This window comes from Hippocampus guttulatus, chromosome 4 (assembly GCF_054856545.1).
Source record: "Hippocampus guttulatus isolate MCC_2025c chromosome 4, RoL_Hgut_1.0, whole genome shotgun sequence".
NCBI classification, from domain to species: domain Eukaryota; kingdom Metazoa; phylum Chordata; class Actinopteri; order Syngnathiformes; family Syngnathidae; genus Hippocampus; species Hippocampus guttulatus.
Genome location: NC_141264.1, coordinates 24,178,231 through 24,201,077, shown reverse-complemented (window position 1 = coordinate 24,201,077; position 22,847 = coordinate 24,178,231). Strand labels below are relative to the sequence as shown.

The following is a 22,847-nucleotide window of genomic DNA, read 5'->3' as shown; positions in this document are numbered from 1 at the left end:
GAGTGGTTTGTCGGCATCCGTAGTGACGGAAGAAACATGGCTGCTCACACGAGTAGGACGATGCTGCTGTCCTTAAGTCGATTAAACGTCGTCGGCGTTGGACTACCGAATTTGTCGAGCAGACTGACATACGCCACGGCATTGTCGACAAACTCGGCTGGAAATAAAAGCGAGTATTGCATATGCCTTTGCTGTCGTTCACGCTCATAGCTTCGTGCTAAGCTATAGTGTTGCACTATAGCGAGGTCACGTCAAATATAATACGCGTCTACTTAATATAATAAATAAGAATTAAAAAAACTTTATTATTCAGGCGACATTCTTTTTCGATTTGATGGCTTGTAAATTAAACAGAGAACACGTGCATTATTAACGTGTTTCGAATATGTGATATGTCAGACGTCTTCCTCGGCACACGTTGATTACGTCATGAACGAGACACTGTTCACGTGCGCCGCTTTATTTACCCTCAATAAAATATGGACATTAATTAGCACATCACAATTCTCTCTCTGTCTACGTGTGTGTATATATATATATATATCCAATGTTATAATTTTTTGTGTTTGTTTGGCTGCGAGAAATCACGTGGTTCTTACTACTAGTTCTCAGATGTTTTGCATCCATTTTAACTGACAAATCTGTAGTTTGCACGTGTTGTGATCATTATTTTGTAATTACCCCAACACCATTCATTTCAGCTCTTCGTGAGCGAGGCGGGAGAGGAACTTTCACCAAAAGGCCCAGAAGAGATGTAAGTTTAGATACGATTGAAAGAACTCCCTTGTGAGGGCAGAGAATATGAAGATGTTGCTAATTTGTTCTGTTTGTGTTTGGGTCGGGCTCTCAGGCAGGACCACCAAGGACAGACAAGATGGCAGAGGACCAGGACTGGACGGCTGTCTACCCGGCAGCGGCCCCCTTCAGAGCTGGTACTGTGCCCCTCCCTGTGAGGATGGGCTACCCTGTAAAAGGAGGGGTCCCTCCAGAGAAGAAGGGCAACCTGGAACTGATCAAGGTTAGATGCTCTATTGATCATTTCTGGGGAACAGCATAAGATGTTCATGTTTAAAAATCTGGCGACACCATGCATCTAGCATGTACACAATCATGAACCGATGTGACATAAACTACTTTAGTCAGTACTCACCGTCAATTATTCAATGCAAATCACCTTCATATGGGGCTCAAAAAAAAGACCTTATATGTCGAATTAATTTTTTTTTGTATTATGAGCATGCTCACTTTGTCATGTTGTTTTTCCTCATTGAACAGATTCCCAACTTTCTCCACTTGACGCCAGTAGCCATCAGGAAACACTGTGAAGCTCTCAAACGTATGCATGATGACCTTTTTTTTTTTAACTTATTGTAAATGTTAGCGTTAAAGATGACGACAAGTGTTGGCCGTGCGTGGCTAGCGTTTTGCAGCGCGTGGCCAGCCGCGTTGGACACGGACACCAAGTGCGAGCGGCACTTCCCCATCCGGGTGGAGAGCCGCGACTACGTGTCGGCTGGCCTGTCCTTACGAAACCCCGAAGCTCGCGTTGTTCATCTACGTGTGAGTTTGACTCACTTTTTTTTCTGTCTCTATTTTTTCTCTTCTTCCTTTTCATCCGGGTGTTTTTTTTTGTTTGTTTGTTTGTTTGTTTGCTTTTTGCTGGTGTGCAGGTGAAGCTGTCCAGTTTGAACCTGGATGACCACGCCCGGAAGAAAATGCTCAAATTGGTCGGGGAGAGGTACTGCAAAGACACGGACGTCCTCACCATCACTACCGACAGGTGAACACTCGCACACTCCTCCTGGTGACTCTCCCCAACACAAAACTCACTTTTTCTTTGCGTCCCTCAGCTGTCCACTGAGACAGCAGAATTACAACTACGCCATGTATCTGCTGACCGTCCTTTACCACGAATCTTGGGTGAGTGCAAATACAGTCAAAAGCGTCTGCTGACCTTTAGCTCAAACAATGACCGGCACAGTTCTTGTGCAAGTGTTGAGATGTTTTTTTTTTTTTGTTTTTTTTTGGTAACGCTAGCCCTCAAAGAGCGGGCTTGTTAGCCACCACAATCGAGGTGACTGTATATGTCCACTTGAGCCAATGAGGCTAAAAAAAATCCGGCGTCCAGCCTTTCTTGAACTTGCCGGTACAAAACAAGATGAAATAAAGAACAATTGAATTCAAATGTGTTGCACATAAAGGTTTGGGGGGGAAAAAACTGTGCCGAAATAGTTTTTAAGAGTAAAATACAAATGTATGTCAAATTAAAGTGACTGTAAATGCAACTGGACTCTACTTAGTGATTCTTGAGCATACCACATGAGTTTTGTCAGCTGCTGCCCCCGCGACCCAGCGGTAGAAGATGGATGGACGGATGTTAGTTTTTTTCTTCAATTCAAAATACATTCACATCTATTTTCTTATCTTTTTAATAGAAATGCTATTTTTTTTTTAAATTTTACATTTTATTGTATTTTGTATAAATTTTCAGTTTGATCGTTTTTTCGGTTTAAGTCGTCGACGTTAAGACGTGAAGTCTAATAGCAGCTAATCCCATTTTGCTTTCTTCAGAAAAGCGAGGCGTGGGAGGCCGAGAAGACGGTAGCAGACATGGAGGAGTATTTGTGGGAAGGCAGCCCGTCCGAGAAGAACATCTTGGACACGCTGTTGCGCGAGGCAGACGGCGGCGAGGAAGAACGCCGGCGTCTGCTGGGAAGAAGCGAAGTGCAAGAGTACAAGCGCTCGGTCAGCAAACTGAAGAACCAGGGGGACAGCGAGAGCGCCATGTTGCAGTACAAAGAGGCCGTCAAGAGAGTGCTCAAAGTCTGACGCATCGAGGAAATCGATGAGTGTATTGCTCTACAACTTTGTTGCAACATCGTAAATACAGTCTGGTGTACTCATGTACTTTTTTTTTTTGTGCTTTTACCAAAATAAAAACATGAAACTGGCAGCAAATGTCTTGGATTTGTGAATCAAGATAAGAAACAAACCGGATTTCGGCTGAAAACGTGTCATCAACGAGATGCCGTCAATGTGCCTCAATTCAGCATTAGTTTAAATTAAATTTGTAATTTCTCAAAAAGTTTTTCCCCCCTAAAAACGTGTTGTTGTTTTACTCCACTTCATTGTTGAAAAAAAAAAAACATTCGTTGACAAATAAATTTGGTCTTGAAAAGCAATGAAAAAATGTTTTGGGGTGAGAATACTACGCTATTGCAATATGACGTTTCCACTCTAAAAAAAGTCTCCCCTATAAGGGGAAGCCAAAAGAAAAAAAATGTTCCAAAGCAGTAAAAATTCAAGACCGGAACTCCCTTCAAAACTTTTCAGTCAGTTGTCGCCCTCTGTGACCAGGTCGTACTTGATCAGACGCGTGGTCTCTCTTCTCCGGGACGTACGGTCGCATTCCATCCTCCTCCTGTAGCTCCTCCTCTTCGCCCTCCAGCTCAAAACCAGCCAAACTAAACAGCCCAGCAGTACGGCCACGCAGGCGCCCAGCACCACCGGCAGGCCGTGATACCCGGGTCCCGAATCCACCAAGGTGTCCTCTCCGCCCGGAGTTGAACCTCGCGCTTGAATTGACGTCCGGGTGCTCGGTTTATTGGCGTCTGTCTCGTTTGACGACGATTGGGTGCTCGGAGGATTGTTTGTGTCTTGTTCTTTGAAGGGAGTTTGGTTGTCCTGGTCTTGAAATGACATCTGGGTGCTGTGCTCGTTGGTGTCTTGCTCTTGAAATGACCCCTGGGAGCTTGGTTGACTCGTTACTTCAACCGAGCTCCGGGTGCTTGAATCGTTGGTGTCTGGCTCGTTTGACGACGATTGGGTGCTGGGATTGTTTGTGTCTTGCCCTTGAAAGGACGATTGGCCGTCTGAGTCTTGAAACGACGCCTGGCTGCTGTGCTCGTTGGTGTCTTGCCCTTGAAATGACCTCTGGGTGCTTGCTTTGATAGTTTCTTCAACCGACGTCCAGGTGCTTGAATCGTTGGTGTCTTGCCCTTGAAATGACCTCTGGGAGCTTGGTCGACTTGTTTCTTCAACCGACCTCCAGGTGCTTGAATCGTTGGTGTCTCGTCCTTTAACAGCCGATTGGGTGCTCAGTTCGTTGGTGTCTGGCTCGTTTGATGACGATTGGGTGCTGGGATTGTTTGTGTCTTGCCCTTGAAAGGACGATTGGCCGTCTGGGTCTTGAAATGAAACCTGGCTGCTGTGATCGTTGGTGTCTTGCCCTTGAAATGACCTCTGGGTGCTTGCTTTGCTAGTTTCTTCAACTGACATCCAGGCACTTGAACCGTTGGTGTCTCGTCCTTTAACAGCCGATTGGGTGCTCGGATTGTTTGTGTCTTGCCCTTGAAATGACCTCTGGGTCCTTGGTTGACTAGTTTCTTCAACCGACGTCCAGGTGCTTGAATCGTTGGTGTCTCGTCCTTTAACGGCCAATTGGGTGCTCGGTTCATTCGTGCCTCGCTTTGTAAAGGACGGCCGGGTGCTTCGATGGTGGGATTCTCGCTCTTTAGCCAACATTTGGGCGGTTGGATCGTTGGTTTCTTGCGCTCGAAACCACGTTTGGGTGCTCAGATCATTCGCGCCTCTCTCTGTAGCTGACGTTGGATTGGTTTCTCGCTCTTTAACCAGCGTTTGGGTGCTTGAATCGTTGGGGCCTCGCTCTTGAAGCAACAATTTGGGGCTTTGATAATTAGCGTCTGGCTCTTTCATCCACGCTTGACTGCTGGGGTAGTGTTGCTTTTCAACCGACGTTTGGGCGCTCCGACCATCGGTGTCGACGGTGCCTGCGGACGTGGAGGAGGTCAGGGGACGAGTGGTGACGGTCGTGGGGAGGAAAGTAGGGGCTGGCGGGGCGCGGTAAGGAACCAAGGTGGTGGATGAAGGAGGTATGCTCGTCTGGAATGTGCTGACGGATGACCGAAGAGGTTTCGGGGTGACTGTTGAGGATCTCCCGGTGGTTTTCCGGGTGCTGGAGGCGGTTGGTTTGATGGTGGCAACAGGTGGAAGCGGATGGAAGAACTGTCGCTTGTCCAAGGGAAGCAGCTCAGAGGCGTTGACGCGACCCACGCGGATGTTGGAGGCCAGGTGTTTGCCAAACACCAACAGGTCCGGATCCACACCTGAACAAGTCATTCGCCACTTTCAAGTCTTCACACTCACTCATTTAATGCCAGATTCCAGTCCGACATCTTTGATAGACTGTCAAGACACTCGAGATCATGGACTCCTGGTTGACAATTCCCCATCATGTTGTTCAATTAAAAAAAAAGTTTTATACAGCTCCAGATTTCACGAAACAATAAAAACATGCTGAATCTCCAAATTCTGCATATCACTGTCCAATAAAAACATGCTTCCACACTCTACATATCATTACTGAATAATGAAAGGCATTTTTTTACATTAATGGGATGCGAGCATCCCATACATAATCATTATCCAATAAAAAGAATGTCTCCAAAAAGTATATGTCATCGCTTCCCAATTAAAAAAAAAAAGTGTCTCTCTAAATTATTTACAACACAGCTGCCAAATAAATAAAAATAAACACACCGTTTAATTACTGCACATATTAGGGTTTTTATTCCACTTTTAGTCGACCTTCTTTGCAATTGCGAGACATTTTGCATGCAGACTGAACTTCGATCAAATGTTTTGAAAACGTATGCTTACCTTTGGTGACATTGTAGAGGACAGACTCGGTGCTGCGGCTGATGACGCAGCTCTCCAAAGTCGGACAGTGCAGGTGGCAACAGTTGTCATGCGTGGCATCCAAGTGAAACACCGCCACGTTGCACGAGGAGGCTCAAAGAAAGACACAAGGTTGATTCACCGAGCATAAAAATGAACTTGAACGCCGCACGGCAACTCACCATTCGACGTCAGGCAACAAGTGCGGCCGCATCTCAGCGCGCTCTCCTCACGGTAAGTCCTCAGCAGCCGCGCCCCTTGCCTCTCGGACTCCTCCAAGTCCACGACGATTCCCGTGAAACTCCGAATCCAGCAGTTTTTGTAGTAAGAAGTGGGCGAGCAGCGCGACTCGGCGCGCCGCGCCACGAGCAAAACCGTCAGCAAGGCACGTGAGACGTTCATGGTGCCGCCCGCGTAATTGGAAATCAGACTATCGTAAGTGGGGGATGCTTATACGCGCGCGCGCGCGCACACAAACGCACACACGCGCACACACGCACGCACACACACACACACACACCTTCAAAAAACTACCAACTTCTGCCTTTTACATTGCATCATCAATGATTCGAAGATATTCGTTTTTCAGTAATATTAATTACACTGGTTACCAGTATTATTATTATTTTTACTCTATATATATATATATATATATATATATATAGAGTAAAAATAATAATAATAATATATATATATATATATACTGTATTTTTTTTTAAATCAGAGATGCAAGTCAACTTTAGATTAGCAGATATTTTTTTTTTTGCGCTGATTCCGAATCTGCCCTTGTTTTTTCCCCCCACTCTAATTTTCATCATAATAATGGCAAGAATATGTAATGTAGGGGCGGCCCGGTAGTCCAGTGGTTAGCACGTCGGCTTCACAGTGCAGAGGTACCGGGTTCGATTCCAGCTCCGGCCTCCCTGTGTGGAGTTTGCATGTTCTCCCCGGGCGTGGGTTTTCTCCGGGTGCTCCGGTTTCCTCCCACATTCCAAAAACTTGCGTGGCAGGCTGATTGGATGCTCTAAATTGTCCCTAGGTGTGAGTGTAGGCGTGGATGGTTGTTCGTCTCTGTGTGCCCTGCGATTGGCTGGCAACTGATTCAGGGTGTCCCCCGCCTACTGCCCGGAGACGGCTGGGATAGGCTCCAGCACCCCCCGCGACCCTAGTGAGGATCAAGCGGTTCGGGAATTGGATGGATGGATGTAATGTAGGTTTCGGTTCAGCAACAGGTGGACTTTTTTCCCTGAAACGTCATAACTATAAATTAAAACCCATACTGCACAAGATTTTATCGGTCAAACTGAAAAACAAAAACATTAAAATAATTTTTAAAAAATTATCTTCAAATGCATTTAGGGACACACGAAGCCATCTCTGATTAAAATTTGCTCTTGATCAGTGTTCCAGCCATTCAATAAATGCATAACCTAAAAACATGATTGATGTCTATTTACCTAAAAACTAGTATGGAATATGCGACATAATAATGAAAAATACAATAACATCACATAACCTGATGGCGCCATGGATTTGTGTGATGCAAAAAACATTAAAATCAAATAGATCGAAAAGAATAACTAACACATTCATGTAACATGAAAACAAAGAAAAATGCACGCCTTGTCATTTTTGTAAGAAACACTTATATTTTCATCGGACACTTCAGGGCAAGGAGACAGTCGACCTCTGCAATCCACATACAGATCCAACTGTGCTGTGCTTCAAGGTAGCCGTGTTATCACTTTTACTATTATTATCGTCATTATGTGCCTTTTTTTTGTTATTGTTGTTGTTGGGTGTCTTAAGACAACACGGGAGACATTCAAACAGCAAACACACCAACACAAAAGGACCGCCACTGACCACGTCTTCAGCCTCCCTCGTCTCGTCGTACGCGTGGCAGGTTTACAAGGTCATTATTCAAAGAGCACACATGTGATTGGCACTGGGACAAAACAAAACAAAAAAACAACAACAATATAATAAAACATATTGTGCAATTTTCTGCCTTACACTTTCAGTTAGGTGTGTGCCATTCTTCTTTCAGTCAGTAGGTGGCACCCTGAGTCAGCCAAACTCCTGCACATGCATGACAATCAAAGCAAAAACAAGCTCTAGCAGAATCATATTAAAAAAAAAAAAAAAGAAGAAGAAAACACCAACGACAAAGCTCTAATGCAGGTCTTTTCCGAGGCCAGGCTTTGGTATGAAGACCGCAGTGCATCATGGTCCTTTCCTGTCACTGTCAACGCACCGAGCCTGGTTCCCCGTTCTTCGCAATCCTCAGTAGTGTCGTTCGTTCGTCCCTGGGAAACGTTCGGGACCCCTCGAGCCCGAAGCTCGCCGAGGAGTGTGCGCGCGCGTCTTTGTGCGGAGGTGCGGCGACGTTGCCGCGTTGGTGTCAGTCTTTGACGAGCCGGTAGATGTGATGCTGGGCGCCGTGCTCGCTCGTGGATACTTCAAAGACGTAAGCGACACACAGCAGCGTCTCCAGGGTGTCCCTATTGGACACCACCTAGGCGAGACAACAACAAGAAGTGGGTCACGCGTGTGTCATCCTCTGAGTCAAGGTACTAAACGTGAAACTAATAAATAAGAATACTCATAACTCCGATGGCTAAATGTTAACATATAATGGGAAACGCCACGGGCGGGCTAACGAGTAGCACAGGTGTCACGTCAATGGAACCCTTTAAGCAATGCATATTTGAACACAGACGGTGGAGCAACGCATGTAAATATGACAATATTCACAGGCATATATTCTTTATCCTCTGAAAAGAGAGACTAATATGACTGCCGCGCTGAGGGTTGCAGTGGAACTAAAAGGAGGCCTGGGGCAAATTTTTATCTAGTAGAAGTAAAAGTGCAGAGGCATCTTAAGGGTGTGCAACATTTTAAAAAATTAATTAAGTTGAAGTAAAAGTCGAGCAGTCGTTCTTTTTCTTTTCTTTTTTTGGGGGGGGGGGGGGGTTGGGGGGCCAAAACATCACATAAAGATAGTAGTAGGTAAGTACTTTGGGAGGCGGGGGGTTCTCTGAGGGGGGCACAAAATTTAAAAAGATTGATAAAAATGCATGAATAGAAATAAAATGGGTCAAGTCACCCCGGGGGAAAAAATGTGGAGGGTACATTTCATCCAACAGAGGAAGTAAAGCAGGTGCTCACCATGGGGGTAAATTTCAAAAGAGGAAAAAAAAACAAAGGCTGGCCCCACCCATGGGGGGCAAAGTTTTCATTGAACAAAACACAGTAGTAGAGGTAGTCCAAATAAATGTGGTTGGGGAGGAAAATTTGGGGGAGGGGGCACAATTTCAGAGGGTAGGAAGTGAACGGAGGTTTGTTCGTCCGTTCGACAATTTTCAACAGGCTTTATAATGGATTTAAGAGTCCATGTTGATCATGGCCGCACAACGTGTGGCGAGGTTTTTTCATAGACTAAAACTGTGCGTGTATCTCCAAAAAACCCCAAAGTGATGCCCAGTGCTCGAAACGTCCGCAATGTGACCCACAACTGGACTTCACTTGTGCATCATCGAATGAGCAATAACTACGGTGGCCCTGAAGGACGACATAGTCGTACTGTATGCCCCCTGATGCTGCGGCATGCAACAAGCGCACGCTTTGTTCGATTCACGATGCACAATTGTCTGACGCTGAATACGCAGCTTGTTGAATGCTGATGCATTTTGCTGAAACTGAGTGTGTGTGTGTGTGCGCGTGCGCACGCGTTTCAGAGTCAATAGGAAGTAAATCAGTCCATTGAGAGGCCCCGATGACATGCTGTCATGTTGTCGGCCGCGTGGGCTCAATATGGCCTTTGTCCCTCTGCCAGGAGGAATGCGGCCGCCAGTGTCTTTGAAGCCTTCCGTCCACCATCTTGGAGTCCGCGTCGGACCTCCAAGAACTTAGTCCAAGCATCGTCGGAGTCGGTTTAGCGGCCCCGACCAATCACGAGCACTTAACGAGCTGTTATCGCGCAACCGTCGGCAAAGTGAGGACCCCGATCACATATTTCAGCACTTGACAAATTCAAAATTGCACGGCGCATAATTGTTGCACTGCAGATGAGGCCCATTCAAGGGGCCCGCATCAGCGGTTGCACAAAGAGCTAATAACGGCCGATAAATAAAAGCAGCCGTGGATTGACTTGCAAGTGGCTTTATTTTGGGGACTCCAGCTCGCTCCAGTCTGTAAACAACGGGAGCTTCGCTAAATCGTACAATTTGGAATTGGATGAATAGTTTGCAGGGAAGTAGCAGTTGTTAGCAGTTAACACATTTGCATCACAGTTAAGAAGCCGAGGGTTTGGATCCAATGGGTTGGCTTCAACCAGATCTTCGATACCGCAAATAACAGAGAGAACAAGATTTTTGTGAAAAGATAGATTGGTACGCACAACGGTGTCTTTTATGCAAATACTTTTTGCTTTCGTGACGCCGAAAACATGTGAACAGTCCTTTGCGTCGATGAAAATACCAACAACAATGAAAATTTGCTTTTGATAGAAAATATGGATCTACAAATATTCACCAGTTGACCAGTTTTAAATTCAGAATAACATATTTACATTTAACAGACTTCACAAACCATTTACAGTACATGCTATTTAGATGTAGCGGTATTTCGTAGTGTGTGTGCGCGCAGACATAAGACCGTGCATTTGTATGTGTATATATGTGTGTGTGTGTGTGTGTGTATGTTACAGTTTCTACTTCTAAATATAAATGATCCCCATCATCTTTTCTCTCATTTGTGAAACGTTTTGTGGGAGATCTAATGTGACAAACACTTTGATCAATCGCAAGCTGCTTGTAATGTTCGAATTTCCAGTGGTCGCTCATGTTCACGAGCCTCAAGCAGGGTTTTGATCCACGGTGATCTCATCCAAACGAGACTCTATGCGGCCATCTGTTGGCCATTGTTAATGTTATTTATTTACTGATTTCCTTCCTCAGCTTAATGGTCAAACCAGAGTTGGCCCAGACATTTCTCCACCCACTCACGTTAAAAAAAACAAAAAAGGTTTCCTCTGGGTACGCCTGGAAGAGAGTCTCGCCCAGCTTGTATGTGTAATGACTCTTAGATGCCTGTAGATGGCGACATTGCATTGCTTTGAAATCGGCACAAATTTAGAGTCTAAGAAAAAAAATTAACTCTTCGCCAACGCGAAATGTGGAAATCCTAAAAAGGGGCGTCAGCAATGGCAACCGACATCAGCTATATATGTGTATATATACTTGTTATTTTCACGTTGGCGAAGTCTAAATTTGTGCCGATTTCAAGGCCAAAGCAATGAAATGTCGCCATCTACAGGCGTCTATGAGTCATTACACAAACAAGCTGGGCGAGACTCTCTTCCATGCTTCCCCATAGGAAACTCGAAGGATACTCAAAGAATACATTTGATTGATGTCCGTGAATGTTTAGATTCCACCTGATGAAGAAAAACATCCACAGCAGTGAATCGAGCAAGGCGGCGTTCCCACTAACCCCTCCCTCTTCAGCTTTTTGTTTCCACGTGTATGATGTGCAACACAAAAATATCTCGAGCAGAATACAAGCAGAAATTGTACGTACCTGCAGGATGGTGAAGTTCTCCAGGACACTGTTCATCATGTATTTCTCGGGCAGGTGTTTGAGCTTGTGGATGAAGTTGATCATGTACTCGCACAGCGGGGAGCGGTGGATGCGGAACATGTAGCGGCCGTTCTCGAAGCGGGCGTACTCGGTCTGAGCGAGCGAAAAAACACGAGCACGTCACCGAAGTCCTATGTGTGAACACATTCGCCATTTTTAACGGCGAACGGCGTCGCGATCTGTTTTGCGGTTAAAAAAATAACCCCCCCAAAAAACGGTGTAGTGGTACGTCCCCGGCGTCTATATGATGAAGTGTAATAAACGTAATGCAATCAACTGTATGTCATGCAGCACGTGAGCGTACTGGACCGGACAATAGACATAATTCTTGTGACAAGACTAATCAAATCATGATGCCGCTAAGTGTCATCGTGAGGTGGACTGAGGCGTCAACCCAAGGCTGTGTGTGTTTATATTGTATATTATAATCCATCAGGCGCAGGTGGGGGCAGGGCCTCCATTGTATTCATTTACCGGGAAATGTAAGCGTGAGTCATCAAGGGGATTTTTATTTTATTCCCCCCCCCCCTTTCGTCATGTCAACTTCCTGACCACAGCTCAACGCTGGTTGACTGGAATCCGCCGCAAAGTCTTACGTCACGTGCGCTCGCTCTCCTTGAATGATTCAAGACTTCTCAGAATGAGAAAGCAGTAGCAAGCGCTCCGTGTTTTAAGAGGGGTGTAACGAGTATCTCCAGAACTTTCCGCCGCAATGAAACTGGAATACGGCGGGACAAGTGTCTATTGTGTCCCGTGGAAATGAAACAACCCTTTAAGCGTGTTACACAAGCCACTGCACTTTGGCTGCAAACAACAGGATTGATTTAACGCTTGCCCATGCAACATTTGTTGGCTCTCACTTCAGGATAGAAGAAGTCCAGGCCTGGAATTACACCGGACCCTTAAAACTAAACACAAACCAGTCCAGGAGACTGTTTGAACTTTTTTTTTCGTGGTTTCAAATACATTTTGGTTTCAGTCATAACAGCCCTCCAAGGTAACTAAAATATGTCCCACAGCAAAAATGTGTTTGATTTAGAGTGTTCCATTAACCTGCTATGCATGTTTTTGAAATGTGGCAGGAAACCTGAGTACCCCGAGAAAAGCCACCCAGGGACGTGGAGAACATGCAAACTCCACACAGGAAGGCCGGAGTCGTAACTGAACCCTGCACCTCCACACTGTGAGGCCAACGTGCTACCAGTCTTTTCAGGGTATTCCGAAGCTAGGCTTTAATGTTTGGGTGTTCTGTGAACTAAGATGGGCGGTCCGGTGGACGAATGGTTCGTACGTCGACCTCACAGTGCAGAGGTTGTGGGTTTGATCCCGGCTTCGGCCTTCCTGTGTGGAGTTTGCATGTTCTCCCCGTGCCTGCGTGGCTTTTCTCCGGGTACTACGTTTCCCTCCCAAATTCCAAAAACATGCATGGCAGGTTGATTGAACACTCTAAATAGTCCCTAGGTGTGAGTGCGGATGGTTGTTCGTCTCTGTGTGCCCTGCGATTGGCTGGCAACCGGTTCAGGGTGTCCCCCCCCCTTACTGGCACCCCCGCGAGCCTTGTGAGGATGCAGCGGATCGGAAAATGGATGAATGGATGGATATATAGACACAATATATAGACACTCCTCGATAACCTGCCCCCCCTGGACTTGTCCTTACCTCCACTTTTTCCACCACCTGCTTGCCAAAGGAGCAGACTTTGGTGGACGAGGTGATGATCATGCTCTCGGAGCTCTCGTACTGGCTGGAAACCCCGTAGAAGAAGCTGCTGTCGTCCTGCAGGTTCACACTCAGGTCCGCCTGCGGGGGAAGAAACAAAAAGCTGTCGCTTAATTTGAGGCCTTCATTCAGATTTTGGGGTGGAAAAAACCCGATACGCATGTTCCTCTGGATATGTAAAGGGAATAAATAAATCAATCAATCACAAAAAAAAAAAACTCTCCAAGATCTTGTAAAAAGTCTTCCAAGGAGAGCACTTCCTGGTGACTTCCATCAAGCGGCGCGAGTCTGTTGGAGAAAGAATCTTGACAGCTCAGTCACGCTTGAGAATAAATTCTCCGCAAAGCCACGAGGCATCCAAAGTGCCGATCCCAGTTGACCTTGGCTAAGTCTGCCAAAGTAGCCTCGAGATTCCAAAGATGCTGTGTGTGTCTCCTTCCTGGGTTGGATTCATGCGTAACAACACTTTGGATGTGTTGATGGTGCAATTCCCGACGATACTGTACAGAGAGAAGTGCTTCTACACAGCCAAAGTGATGGGCAATCATATTTTATAGTTGGAGTAAATTTGAGTGTGAAAACAAATATGTTGCCTTTGTTGATAGTTAGCTAAACCGTACATACGCCGCAGACTGCGATTCCAAAACGCATGAGAATGTGGCGGTATCTTGGACGTGGACGTGGACGTGGACGTGGAGGCTGAAGGCGCAGCCGTACCACCTAAGCCAAGCCATTCCCAATTCAGATTTCATATCGCCGCTTAAGATAATACGCAGCTGTAATGGAGCAAAAAATGGTCCAAGGCACACAAAGCTAATTCAATTGGATGCCACATTTGTAAACCATCAAATGTTTTAACGGAGATTTCTTAAGGTCAATTTGAGCCTCAAGTGCATGCAGATGCACCAAACGGTTCATGTCGGAATTGGCGAGCGTAATCCGATTTTGGGTCCGACCGAGGTGCGCTCTCAACGTTGACAGCCGGCCTGTTTCGCCCTCAACCCCCCCCCCCACCCCACCCCACCCCGTCGCCAACTAATGGGCCATTGAGACACTGCTCGGCCTCCTCATCTCTTCGTCGCCCCGTTCGTCTTCATCTGGGCCTCGTGTAATTCTTCTATTTGTCTTCATCCCCGAGGCCCGGCCACCATCGCCGGAGCCCCATCGCCCGCCTTACGGCCTGCGAGGGAATTCATCCAATTACAATCAGCGGCATACAATTGGCTGATTAGATCACGCCGGGCCGGCCGGCTGTGCAACAATTTAGCAGAGGCAGCTCAAATCAGATTCCCTGGGCACTTCAAAAGCGTGCGACAATCTGTTAGGACAGGGCTACGGGCGCAAACGAGAGGGGAGGGCGGGGAGGAGGGTGTCAGGCTAGCCGGTGGCCGACAGGGGCGTTTAGCGGAAATTGAATTTAAAATGCCATAGTTTTGAAAGTGGGTCATCTGCCTGTCACCGTTGCCATGCCAACCTGTACCTCAGCACACACCCTGGGGTCACCACTTCCCCGGGCGGGCGTGTCCTCCTTGCTCTTTATGAAGGTGAAGAGGACTGTTCCGATTGCCGGCGCGGATATATTTTATTGTTTTAATTCAAAGATGCTTTTGTAAGATCTCCGTTTTAGAATGACAGCTGGAGATATATATATTTTTTCCATTTATACTACGCGGAACCGCTCGTCTTTTCAGAAGTTCAGCATGCGAAGGCTCCCAAAAAATAGACCCCATTTTATCTACAGTACTGAGTTTTTAGCCTACAGTTGCAGCGTGGGGTCAATTCATCGCCGAGATCGCACCGAGTGTGGATAAAAACAAGACTAAAATTGAGAACGTGAGAAAAAAAATTTTATCAATAGGTGTCCATCTATCGTACGGTCCAGTTTGTCTGCGCTGCCAATGTAGCGGTCTTTTGAGGGCGGGACACTTTTTGTCCTTTTAATTCAAAGATCCTTTTGAGAAGATCTGTTTTAAAATGACGCCGAGAGCAAGACCCCTTTTCCAATAATCAGAGCCGTTCAGTTTAGCATGTACAGAGTCCCCCCCAAAAAAATTAAAACCCGCCCATGTTCAATGTGGCTGGCGCCACTATTGAGCCGATTGGTTGCTATGACAACTAAACTATAATTTATTTGAGGTTGTTGTTTGTGAAAGTGCGTTTGTTTCCATGTGAACCTTCACATTTATGTTTTTCTTTTTTAAAGATGTTATTTGGAATGTTTTCTCGAGGATCATTTCCGGTTCAGGGTCACATGTGGCGGATAGCGAGGGAGTTAGGGAGAGAGAGATCAAGAGAGAGACTAAGAGACAAAACGATACCGTCTTGTCAACTTTATTTTAGATGCTCTACTTTCATTTTAACAAGGTGCACACGGTATGTATTTTGGTTTTTGCTTAAGAGATTATTGTAATGTCGATTGTTGTTTGAAATGTGTTTGAGTTGTCACGGTGTTCCACGAATAAAATCTTTTTGGACATCAATTCGTGGCGTCGTCCTTGACCGGGGTGGATACATTCAGTTTAGCACACGTTTGTTGGCATACCAGGAGCAGAACTACGGCACGCCGATTGGTCAAGAGAAGTGCCACTCATGAATGAACTGCTCCACATTGAATTCATTCTCGCTGCTGTAATGTCTCCGATCCCAAGAGCGCTCAGCCGAATACCAATCGGAATCGTGCTATGGCAAACCGAACCGGAACTTGGTGAAAACCTGGCTTAGGATGAACCTCTTGGAGGGGGACCGACCATGCACCGACTTAATACTTCATTGACTGACTGATCTCTTTCTCTGGTTCACACCACAAGTCTTCATTTCTATCTCCTCACTTTTATGAGAGTCTCACTCCCCCCTTTTTTTCCCGATGATATATGGATGACAGGTCTCATCTTGCCCTCGTTCAAATGCCACCCGGGAATCTGACCAGCTGTCTTTCCCCAAAGGCCCACCTAAGACCACTTCCAAAACGGTGTCAATGTCCTTTATCCCACCACGATAAATAATGCGGAAGTCCAACATGTGAGAAGGGTAACCCCATACGTACAAAATCCATCTGGCAGGCACGAAAAGGCGAGGCGGTACTTTCAACTTGACATTCACGGTCCCTTGGCAATGCAAAGGGTCTTCTGTATATTTGACAATTATCCTTGATGGCCTTGCTCAACGCATCCACCCGTTCATTTTCGACCACTTCTCCCGTTATGGGTCACCTCACCGGTGAGCTGGAGTCAATCCCAGCTGACTTTAGACAGATCGGCGGTCAATCACAGGGCACGTAGACAAAATAAAATCACTCACATTCACACCGACGGACGAGTTCGAGACTCATAAATAAAACGGTGCACACAAGTCTCCTGCTCATGTCAAGTTCCTGTGAAATGAAACTAAAAATGTTTTCTGAATTTGAAACACCACCGAAAAGAGTGTCGTGAACAACCCTGGCAAAGTTGAAGCATTCATAAAATTGTAGTATTTAAAAAAAAAAAAAAAACAAAGAAAAATCAAGCCGTTGTGTCCACTCTCAAACGCTGCGGATGCATCTGATGAACGCACTGAAACCACAAGTTCAAAAATCAATCGTCAATGAATACGACCTGGAAAACCGGATGCTACTTCACCGAGCATCTTTCTTATGCTTACACATGACTACATGATTGAGTCGCAAAAATACATTCGCTAAAAGCTTCCGGTGGGCTATTTCACGGCATGTCAATGAGGAGCTCTAGTGGCCACGCCAGGGGACTAGCCAAAGGAATGGTGTATCTTCATGGTATAGCCAAAGCTAACTATCGAACTGCATGTCAGAATTGCGCCAGATACCACTGATGCCAACAAAGGCGCTCAAGTTCTTACTGTACATTGTGGGGAGTGGGGGGGGGGACTCATGTCTGAGCTGAAGTGCGTCACTAGGCACGTAGCCAACTTGAAAAAAAAAATTTGTAACACGGAAGTGGCAAAAAAAAAAAAAATGCATTTCAACACAATATCGCTACATTTGAGTATTTATTACATGGGTCTTGGCACAATTTTCGCAAAAATCTTCAAACAAGTATAATGTGTTTAAAAACAAATCTTTTATAAGGTCTTCAATGACTCATTTCGCCACTCAATCCGCTGTACGAGGAAAGTCAAAACAGGCTAGCGGGCTTCCTGTGTATGCGGCCATAACTAGCGTAACCTTGCCATGATGACATGTTGGTTTGAAGCCAAGCTAGCTAAAAAAATTGACAGCCATGGAAAAAAAAATTAGGAGACCAAACTTCAAATGCCTTTCTTCAAAACATTAAGTTGTATTATCTAAAGTTGCACGGAAACTGCCCTGGAAAAGCAATCTACTGTTGACAAAGTGGACATGGGCTTTCAGGGTTTCTTCATCGATATCAAACATGAGTTTATAAGAAACAAACAAGGTAGGCTGACAAATTGGCTTTCTCAGCACCATCCCATGACACGCCCTCCCCTTTCCTGCCGTGCCACATACATGATAATCCGTTAATTCCTTGTCACTGCAGTGGCTTGAAGCTTGTCTAGGACAGTTTGGGGAGACGTGGTCACCTGACAAAAAAATAGTTATAGACCCCCCCCTCCCCCCATACTACTATTGGTAGTTGAACGACATCTATCGCTGAATTTATCGAATCTTCAATGTGGTCTTTAAAATTCATTTAGGGCCAAAGACGGGGGTTTTTTTTTCGTCTGTCTTAAATTGACAGACGCTTTGTTCGCTGGTGGTTCAATCTTAATCGTGTGTTTTGGGGTGGAGCTGCTCTATAAATAAGTACATAGGGTGGGGAAGGGGGGGCAAAAGTGTTGGACTCGCACAGGGACAGGTGCCCGGGTTCACATTTCCTCTGGTGAAGTTCAGAGCTGCCAGTCTCCCTCAAGGGTGCTCGTCACACACTTTCTCTTACACACATCATCAGAGGGAAAATACTGTACACTCTGCATCGATGCCACTTTTTTTTTTTTTTTGTGGCGCGTGTGGTCGGGTGATCACAGCAAGGATCGTGCTAACTGTCTGAATTGTCCTTAATGTCCTTTGACTGCAATACGTAAGCTCTCACAACACAGTTAACACTGCAGGACCATTAACAGCCAACAGGTGCAAGAAAACATTAACAGGAGTACGCATTGTACTTTACCCTAATGACTTTGGGAGGGGCCGTCGGCTCTGATGATGCCTCCAATTTAAGGATTTACCAGAGTAAATGAACTACCGTATTTACCGCATGATAGGGCGCTTTGGAGTTTAAGGCGCACCTTCAATGAATGGCCTCTTTTAAAAATGTTTTCAGATATAGGGTGCACTGCATTATAAGGCGCATAGGTTACAATAGTGGATGCGGTTGCATTATGCATCCACCAGATGGAGCTACGCAAAGGGGTATACAATACAATACAGCTTGATTGATGTAGAGCTTTCACAATGCGCTTTACAGAACATTTAACATACTACGTCCAAGAAATCTGAATATTGAGCCATGTAAAGGCACATTGGCGCCTTTATACAAATCTTGAGAAAATGGAAAATGGAATGCTTTTACGTGCACCTTATTGTGCGGAAAATACGGCAATTCATCTAATTTACACATGATTGCAAGTCGAAAGGTCTTTTTTTTTGTTTGTTTGTTTTTACCCAGAACTTGACAAGGAAGAACGCATTGTGCGGCCCCTTGTCGAACAGCTCCTTCAGGCCTCCTTTCTTCTCAGGGAATTTGTCGTAGATCTGCCTGACGTCCACCGACTCCAGGTAGGGGTCGCTGTAGCTGGGGTTGGACTGACCGATGTGCACGAAAAGGTGTTTGTTGAACTGGGGAGAGCCAAAGAAAAAAAAAGTGGGGAGTTATTCATGTTAAAATGCTGCCTTTAAGGGTCTTTAAGCACGCAAGCGTTCAGTGCTTCATTAGTCTCAAATGAACAGAAGACATCATGTAGCTGCACTAACTTGAAACCATAACTTTGGCTTAAAACTAAAGCGAAACCCTAAAACCGACTCTCGTGTTCAAACGCTAAACTGAACTGAAGTTGTACTATGTACAGGTAATTAAAAGTAAAGTCATTATAAACCAAAGTGACCAAAGAGGTTTTCTGCATCCCCATGACTCAACTATGGAGCGTGTTAGGTGGAAGAGACAAAGTGTTTATTCATTAAGAGGGATGGAGAGAAAAAAAAGATTCCATTTGAGGTGCAGTGTTAAAGTAATAAATTAAAGTGAAGTAATTTCTCTGATTAGTTGTTGTAAGACTCGCTAGCATATTACGATTGCTATCAGCAGCTACGTGGCAACTTGTTTGTGCAGTCACAATTGAGCGCGGTGAGAGGTGTGTGCAGCTCCCAAAAGATCAGGACTGTATTATCAATCTCCGCAAACAGAAAGCTTATCCTAATAGGAATTAAAATAATTCGGACTGGCTTGTCTCTTAACGTTGTGACTATCGGCATACCATCGTAAGATCTATTTCGTTTTATATAATGTACATGCACATTTAGGTCTTTTTTAAAAAAAGGAAAATATGGCTCAAAAACATGACATGAAAAAGCTCAATCAGCTTTGGATTCTGCACCTAGAAAATGGTTAAAAACAGCCGTCAGACCGAACTTAACAAAAATGGCGTTCCCCAGTGTTGCAGTATCTTGCATGGCTCGAGAAAAAAAACGAGACCAGTAGTAGATGAATGAATGAAAGAAAAGACTTTCACGTGGTGAATTAACGCTAGTCCACTTACAGCGTCTGGGTCCTGAGGTTGCTCCAGGAAGGCGGAGAACTCCAGCATTCGCAGCTTGGAGCTGGCGATACATCTCCCCTGCCAAGGGGGCGCACCAGGTGACATGGACAGCCCTGCGGTGCTTTCATAACCTGGTAAGTGGGGCGATGGGCAGTTTGAGTGCAAAACATGCAAAGATCGCTGCAATGACTGCATCGTCATCATTTTGCCGGCGAGATGGTGCTCTGTCAACACGACAGGAGTTAGGGAGGGAAGGCGCCCACCTGTTATGGGGGCCGGGCCGGACGCTTGCATGGTGTAACTCTGTTGGGAGAAGGGCTTAATGCTGGGGGGGGGGGGGGGGGGGGGGGGGGGGAGAGCGGTATGTTACTGCCTTGTGACCCCATCTCATACACTAATTGGACCGCCTGACCTCTAAAGGCGCAGGGGACACGGCGGCATGCCTGACGTCTGACAGCTGACTTTATCATTTACACGGACACGCTCTAATTTGTCCGCCCGATCCGAAATGCATCTGATGCGCATTCAGCGGATCGGATGAGACGCGAATGATATGATCATGAGCGGCGCACTCACTCTTCATGGCCTACTGGCTGTCCCGGAAGAGCCCCGTGCCAAAACTGGAATAAATGGACGGAAAAACAAGATTAGAGCCTCGATACAAGAATCCAAGTTGAATAGGTTCAGTAGCTTTCTTACAAGTAGACAATGAATTCTTTTTTTTCTTTTTTTTTTTAACAGCGTAGTTGTGCTAAATGTGGTGACCAATGTGAACAACATCAACTTCATAAGAAAGGGGCTAAAAAGTTATTGAAGGGTACTATTCAGTGACTCACCCCACCAGCCGTGGGGTAAGCCGGCCTGGAGAGTCCCTGGAGCGCCATCTTGTTCTGGAAGGCCGCGGGGGAGATGATCTGTGCCGAGGACATGGTGGCCATGCTCTGTAGCGCCTTGTCTTTGGCGGCCTGGTCCTATGGGTGGACGACAGAGAGCGGGACACAGTAACGCAAACGGGGGAGCACTCGATAAGCGCCGCAGTTTGGCCGGTAACCCAAGCGAAGCTCCTCAAGGGGAGAGGAAGGGCCTGAGGCCAGCTTGCCGCACAGGTGTAGATAAGGTGATATTACAGTCAAGAGTTTGGTTTACTGCTTCGGCGGGGTGATGACAAGCGGCTTCTGTTCGTGGACAAATCGGGTCACAAGGTGATATAATCATTACCGTTGAAAAAAAAAAACGGCAACGCACTATTGCCACCAAAAAGACAAAAACAAAATCGTCAGCTGCTCCTCAACTGTCTCTGCTGTGCTTTGTGGCAACGTGATACGCCTGCGCCTAAATCCACAGTGGTTTCCTGAAAGCACAGTAGATTTTAAGGGCAAGGCCACCCGGTGCATTCTTCGTGGCGGGGCTGGATGACACAAGGGCATAGCTGGAATATGGGAGCGGGGCTGCCAGTGGTCTGGATCTCAGTTACAGCAGAGTAGCATTTAAAAAGCACCCCTCCGTCATATACGCTAACCGTGTGACCGCTGCGAGGCTCAGCCAGCTGAAGACTTGTGGCTCGCGCGGCAAAGAAGAGGTCCCACGGCCGGCTGCGAATGCGGGATGACACTGGAACTACTTTTGAGTCTTAATACCTTTAGGGGAATAACACGGTGATTCATTTGTTCCCTGACAATTGTATTTGGCTCGGCGTGCTCATAATTGTACATAGTAAAGCCCCCTGGGCTTCTTGAAATAAGTTTCATAAAACACCACGTTTAAAAATGTCAATTAGAGGCTGCAATTTAATCATCCAATTGGAATGTGAATACATTAGCATTAGGACTGAAAGCAACCCCCCCCCCCCCCCCACACCCATTTCGATAGCGAGTACAGGACAAAATATTTGAGCAGTGGTGATTTGAGTGACTTGATTATGTGGCACCGTGAGGGTGATTTTAATGTGGTTTTTTTTTTTTTTTTTTTTGCTTTGACTTGCAAAATAAAATCTGAAATACGATCGCTGTACGGTGGCGGTAAACGCGTTACAACAAGCAGCAGTTTGGCAGGCAATTTTTCAAAAGAGAGACATCAAGCCACTGATCGCCACGCCCATTTGAAGCTACCTGTCAAACTAAACATAAAACAAAGAGAACGACACGTACAGTCTGTATTTGAAACAATCGCATTGCTTCGCCTTAAAACAGGTGATTTGCCAAACACCGCATGGTCACAAATTCAACTTGCATCCCAAGACGCCACTGTATCCGAAACATCTTGCCACTTGCTATTTCATAATACATAATAAAAACGAGCACGTCGACTTCACAGTGCAGAGGTACCGGGTTCAATTCCAGCTCCGGCCTCCCTGTGTGGAGTTTGCATGTTCTCCCCGGGCCTGCGTGGGTTTTCTCCGGGTGCTCCGGTTTCCTCCCACATTCCAAAAACATGCATGGCAGGCTGATTGATCACTCTAAATTGTCCCGAGGTGTGAGTGAGGGTGTGCATGGTTGTTCGTCTCTGTGTGCCCTGCGATTGGCTGGCTACCAATTCGGGGTGTGCCCCGCCTACTGCCCGAAGGCAGCTGGGATAGGCTCCAGCACCCCCGCGACCCTAGTGAGGATGAAGCGGTTCGGAAGATGAATGAATGAATAATAAAAACGAAGAAAAAAGGTTGACTCACGTAGCGTACCTTCAGCTTCACCTGGATCTCCCGGGCCTTCCTTCGTGCTAGGACCTGGATGTGACTGGACACCTAGAGGAGACCAAAAAAAAAAAAAAGTAGGTAATTTTGTTAACTATAATGTGTCCAGTATTTATCTGATGGAAAATAGAACCATAGAAACGTATCAAATACAAATATGCAAATTAGTATTAAACTGGAGACTGCTGGAAACAACTTTCAAAGACTTCCAAAGTTCAAATACAACATGGAACATCAACCTGAGCTAAAACGTACAATGTGGAAAAGGGAAAAAAACCCCCACTATATAGCACTGATCATTTTGGAGCAGCCAGCAACTGCCTAAAAGCCGTGTGGTGTTTGATTTAACTTACCCGCCAAATGCTTTTGAATTGGA

The 22,847-nt window shown here is 45.9% G+C and overlaps 3 protein-coding genes across 5 annotated transcripts in view; 1 reads left to right on the top strand and 2 right to left on the bottom strand.

Annotated features, from left to right (window-relative positions):
- Positions 1 to 18: 18 nt before the first annotated feature.
- Positions 19 to 2,958, top strand: mrps35 (mitochondrial ribosomal protein S35). Its single transcript, XM_086110003.1, has 8 exons — positions 19 to 169; positions 702 to 754; positions 851 to 1,018; positions 1,276 to 1,336; positions 1,421 to 1,560; positions 1,671 to 1,780; positions 1,851 to 1,920; positions 2,572 to 2,958. The coding sequence occupies exons 1-8, from the start codon at positions 37 to 39 to the stop codon at positions 2,827 to 2,829; spliced, it is 993 nt and encodes a 330-aa protein (XP_085966129.1). The 5' UTR covers positions 19 to 36; the 3' UTR covers positions 2,830 to 2,958.
- On the bottom strand, positions 2,943 to 6,099 carry mansc4 (MANSC domain containing 4). The gene is made up of 3 exons (XM_086110002.1): positions 5,880 to 6,099; positions 5,680 to 5,811; positions 2,943 to 5,126 (listed from the first exon to the last, which is right to left on the bottom strand). Exons 1-3 carry the CDS (start codon positions 6,097 to 6,099, stop codon positions 3,334 to 3,336), a joined length of 2,145 nt encoding a protein of 714 aa, XP_085966128.1. The 3' UTR covers positions 2,943 to 3,333.
- A 995-nt stretch (positions 6,100 to 7,094) lies between these two features.
- Positions 7,095 to 22,847, bottom strand: part of tead4 (TEA domain transcription factor 4) — a 32,385-nt gene continuing 16,632 nt past the window's right edge. For 2 of the 3 annotated variants that reach the window (XM_086109986.1, XM_086109988.1), the window contains 9 exons: positions 22,451 to 22,522; positions 20,622 to 20,756; positions 20,362 to 20,405; positions 20,049 to 20,110; positions 19,786 to 19,916; positions 18,695 to 18,868; positions 13,000 to 13,140; positions 11,281 to 11,433; positions 7,095 to 8,215 (listed from right to left, as the gene is read on the bottom strand). In XM_086109986.1, coding sequence (XP_085966112.1) covers positions 8,102 to 8,215; positions 11,281 to 11,433; positions 13,000 to 13,140; positions 18,695 to 18,868; positions 19,786 to 19,916; positions 20,049 to 20,110; positions 20,362 to 20,405; positions 20,622 to 20,756; positions 22,451 to 22,522 — 1,026 coding nt within the window. In that variant the 3' untranslated portion in view covers positions 7,095 to 8,101. The remainder of the gene's footprint in view (positions 8,216 to 11,280; positions 11,434 to 12,999; positions 13,141 to 18,694; positions 18,869 to 19,785; positions 19,917 to 20,048; positions 20,111 to 20,361; positions 20,406 to 20,621; positions 20,757 to 22,450; positions 22,523 to 22,847) is intronic. The other variant, XM_086109987.1, reaches the window with a different exon arrangement.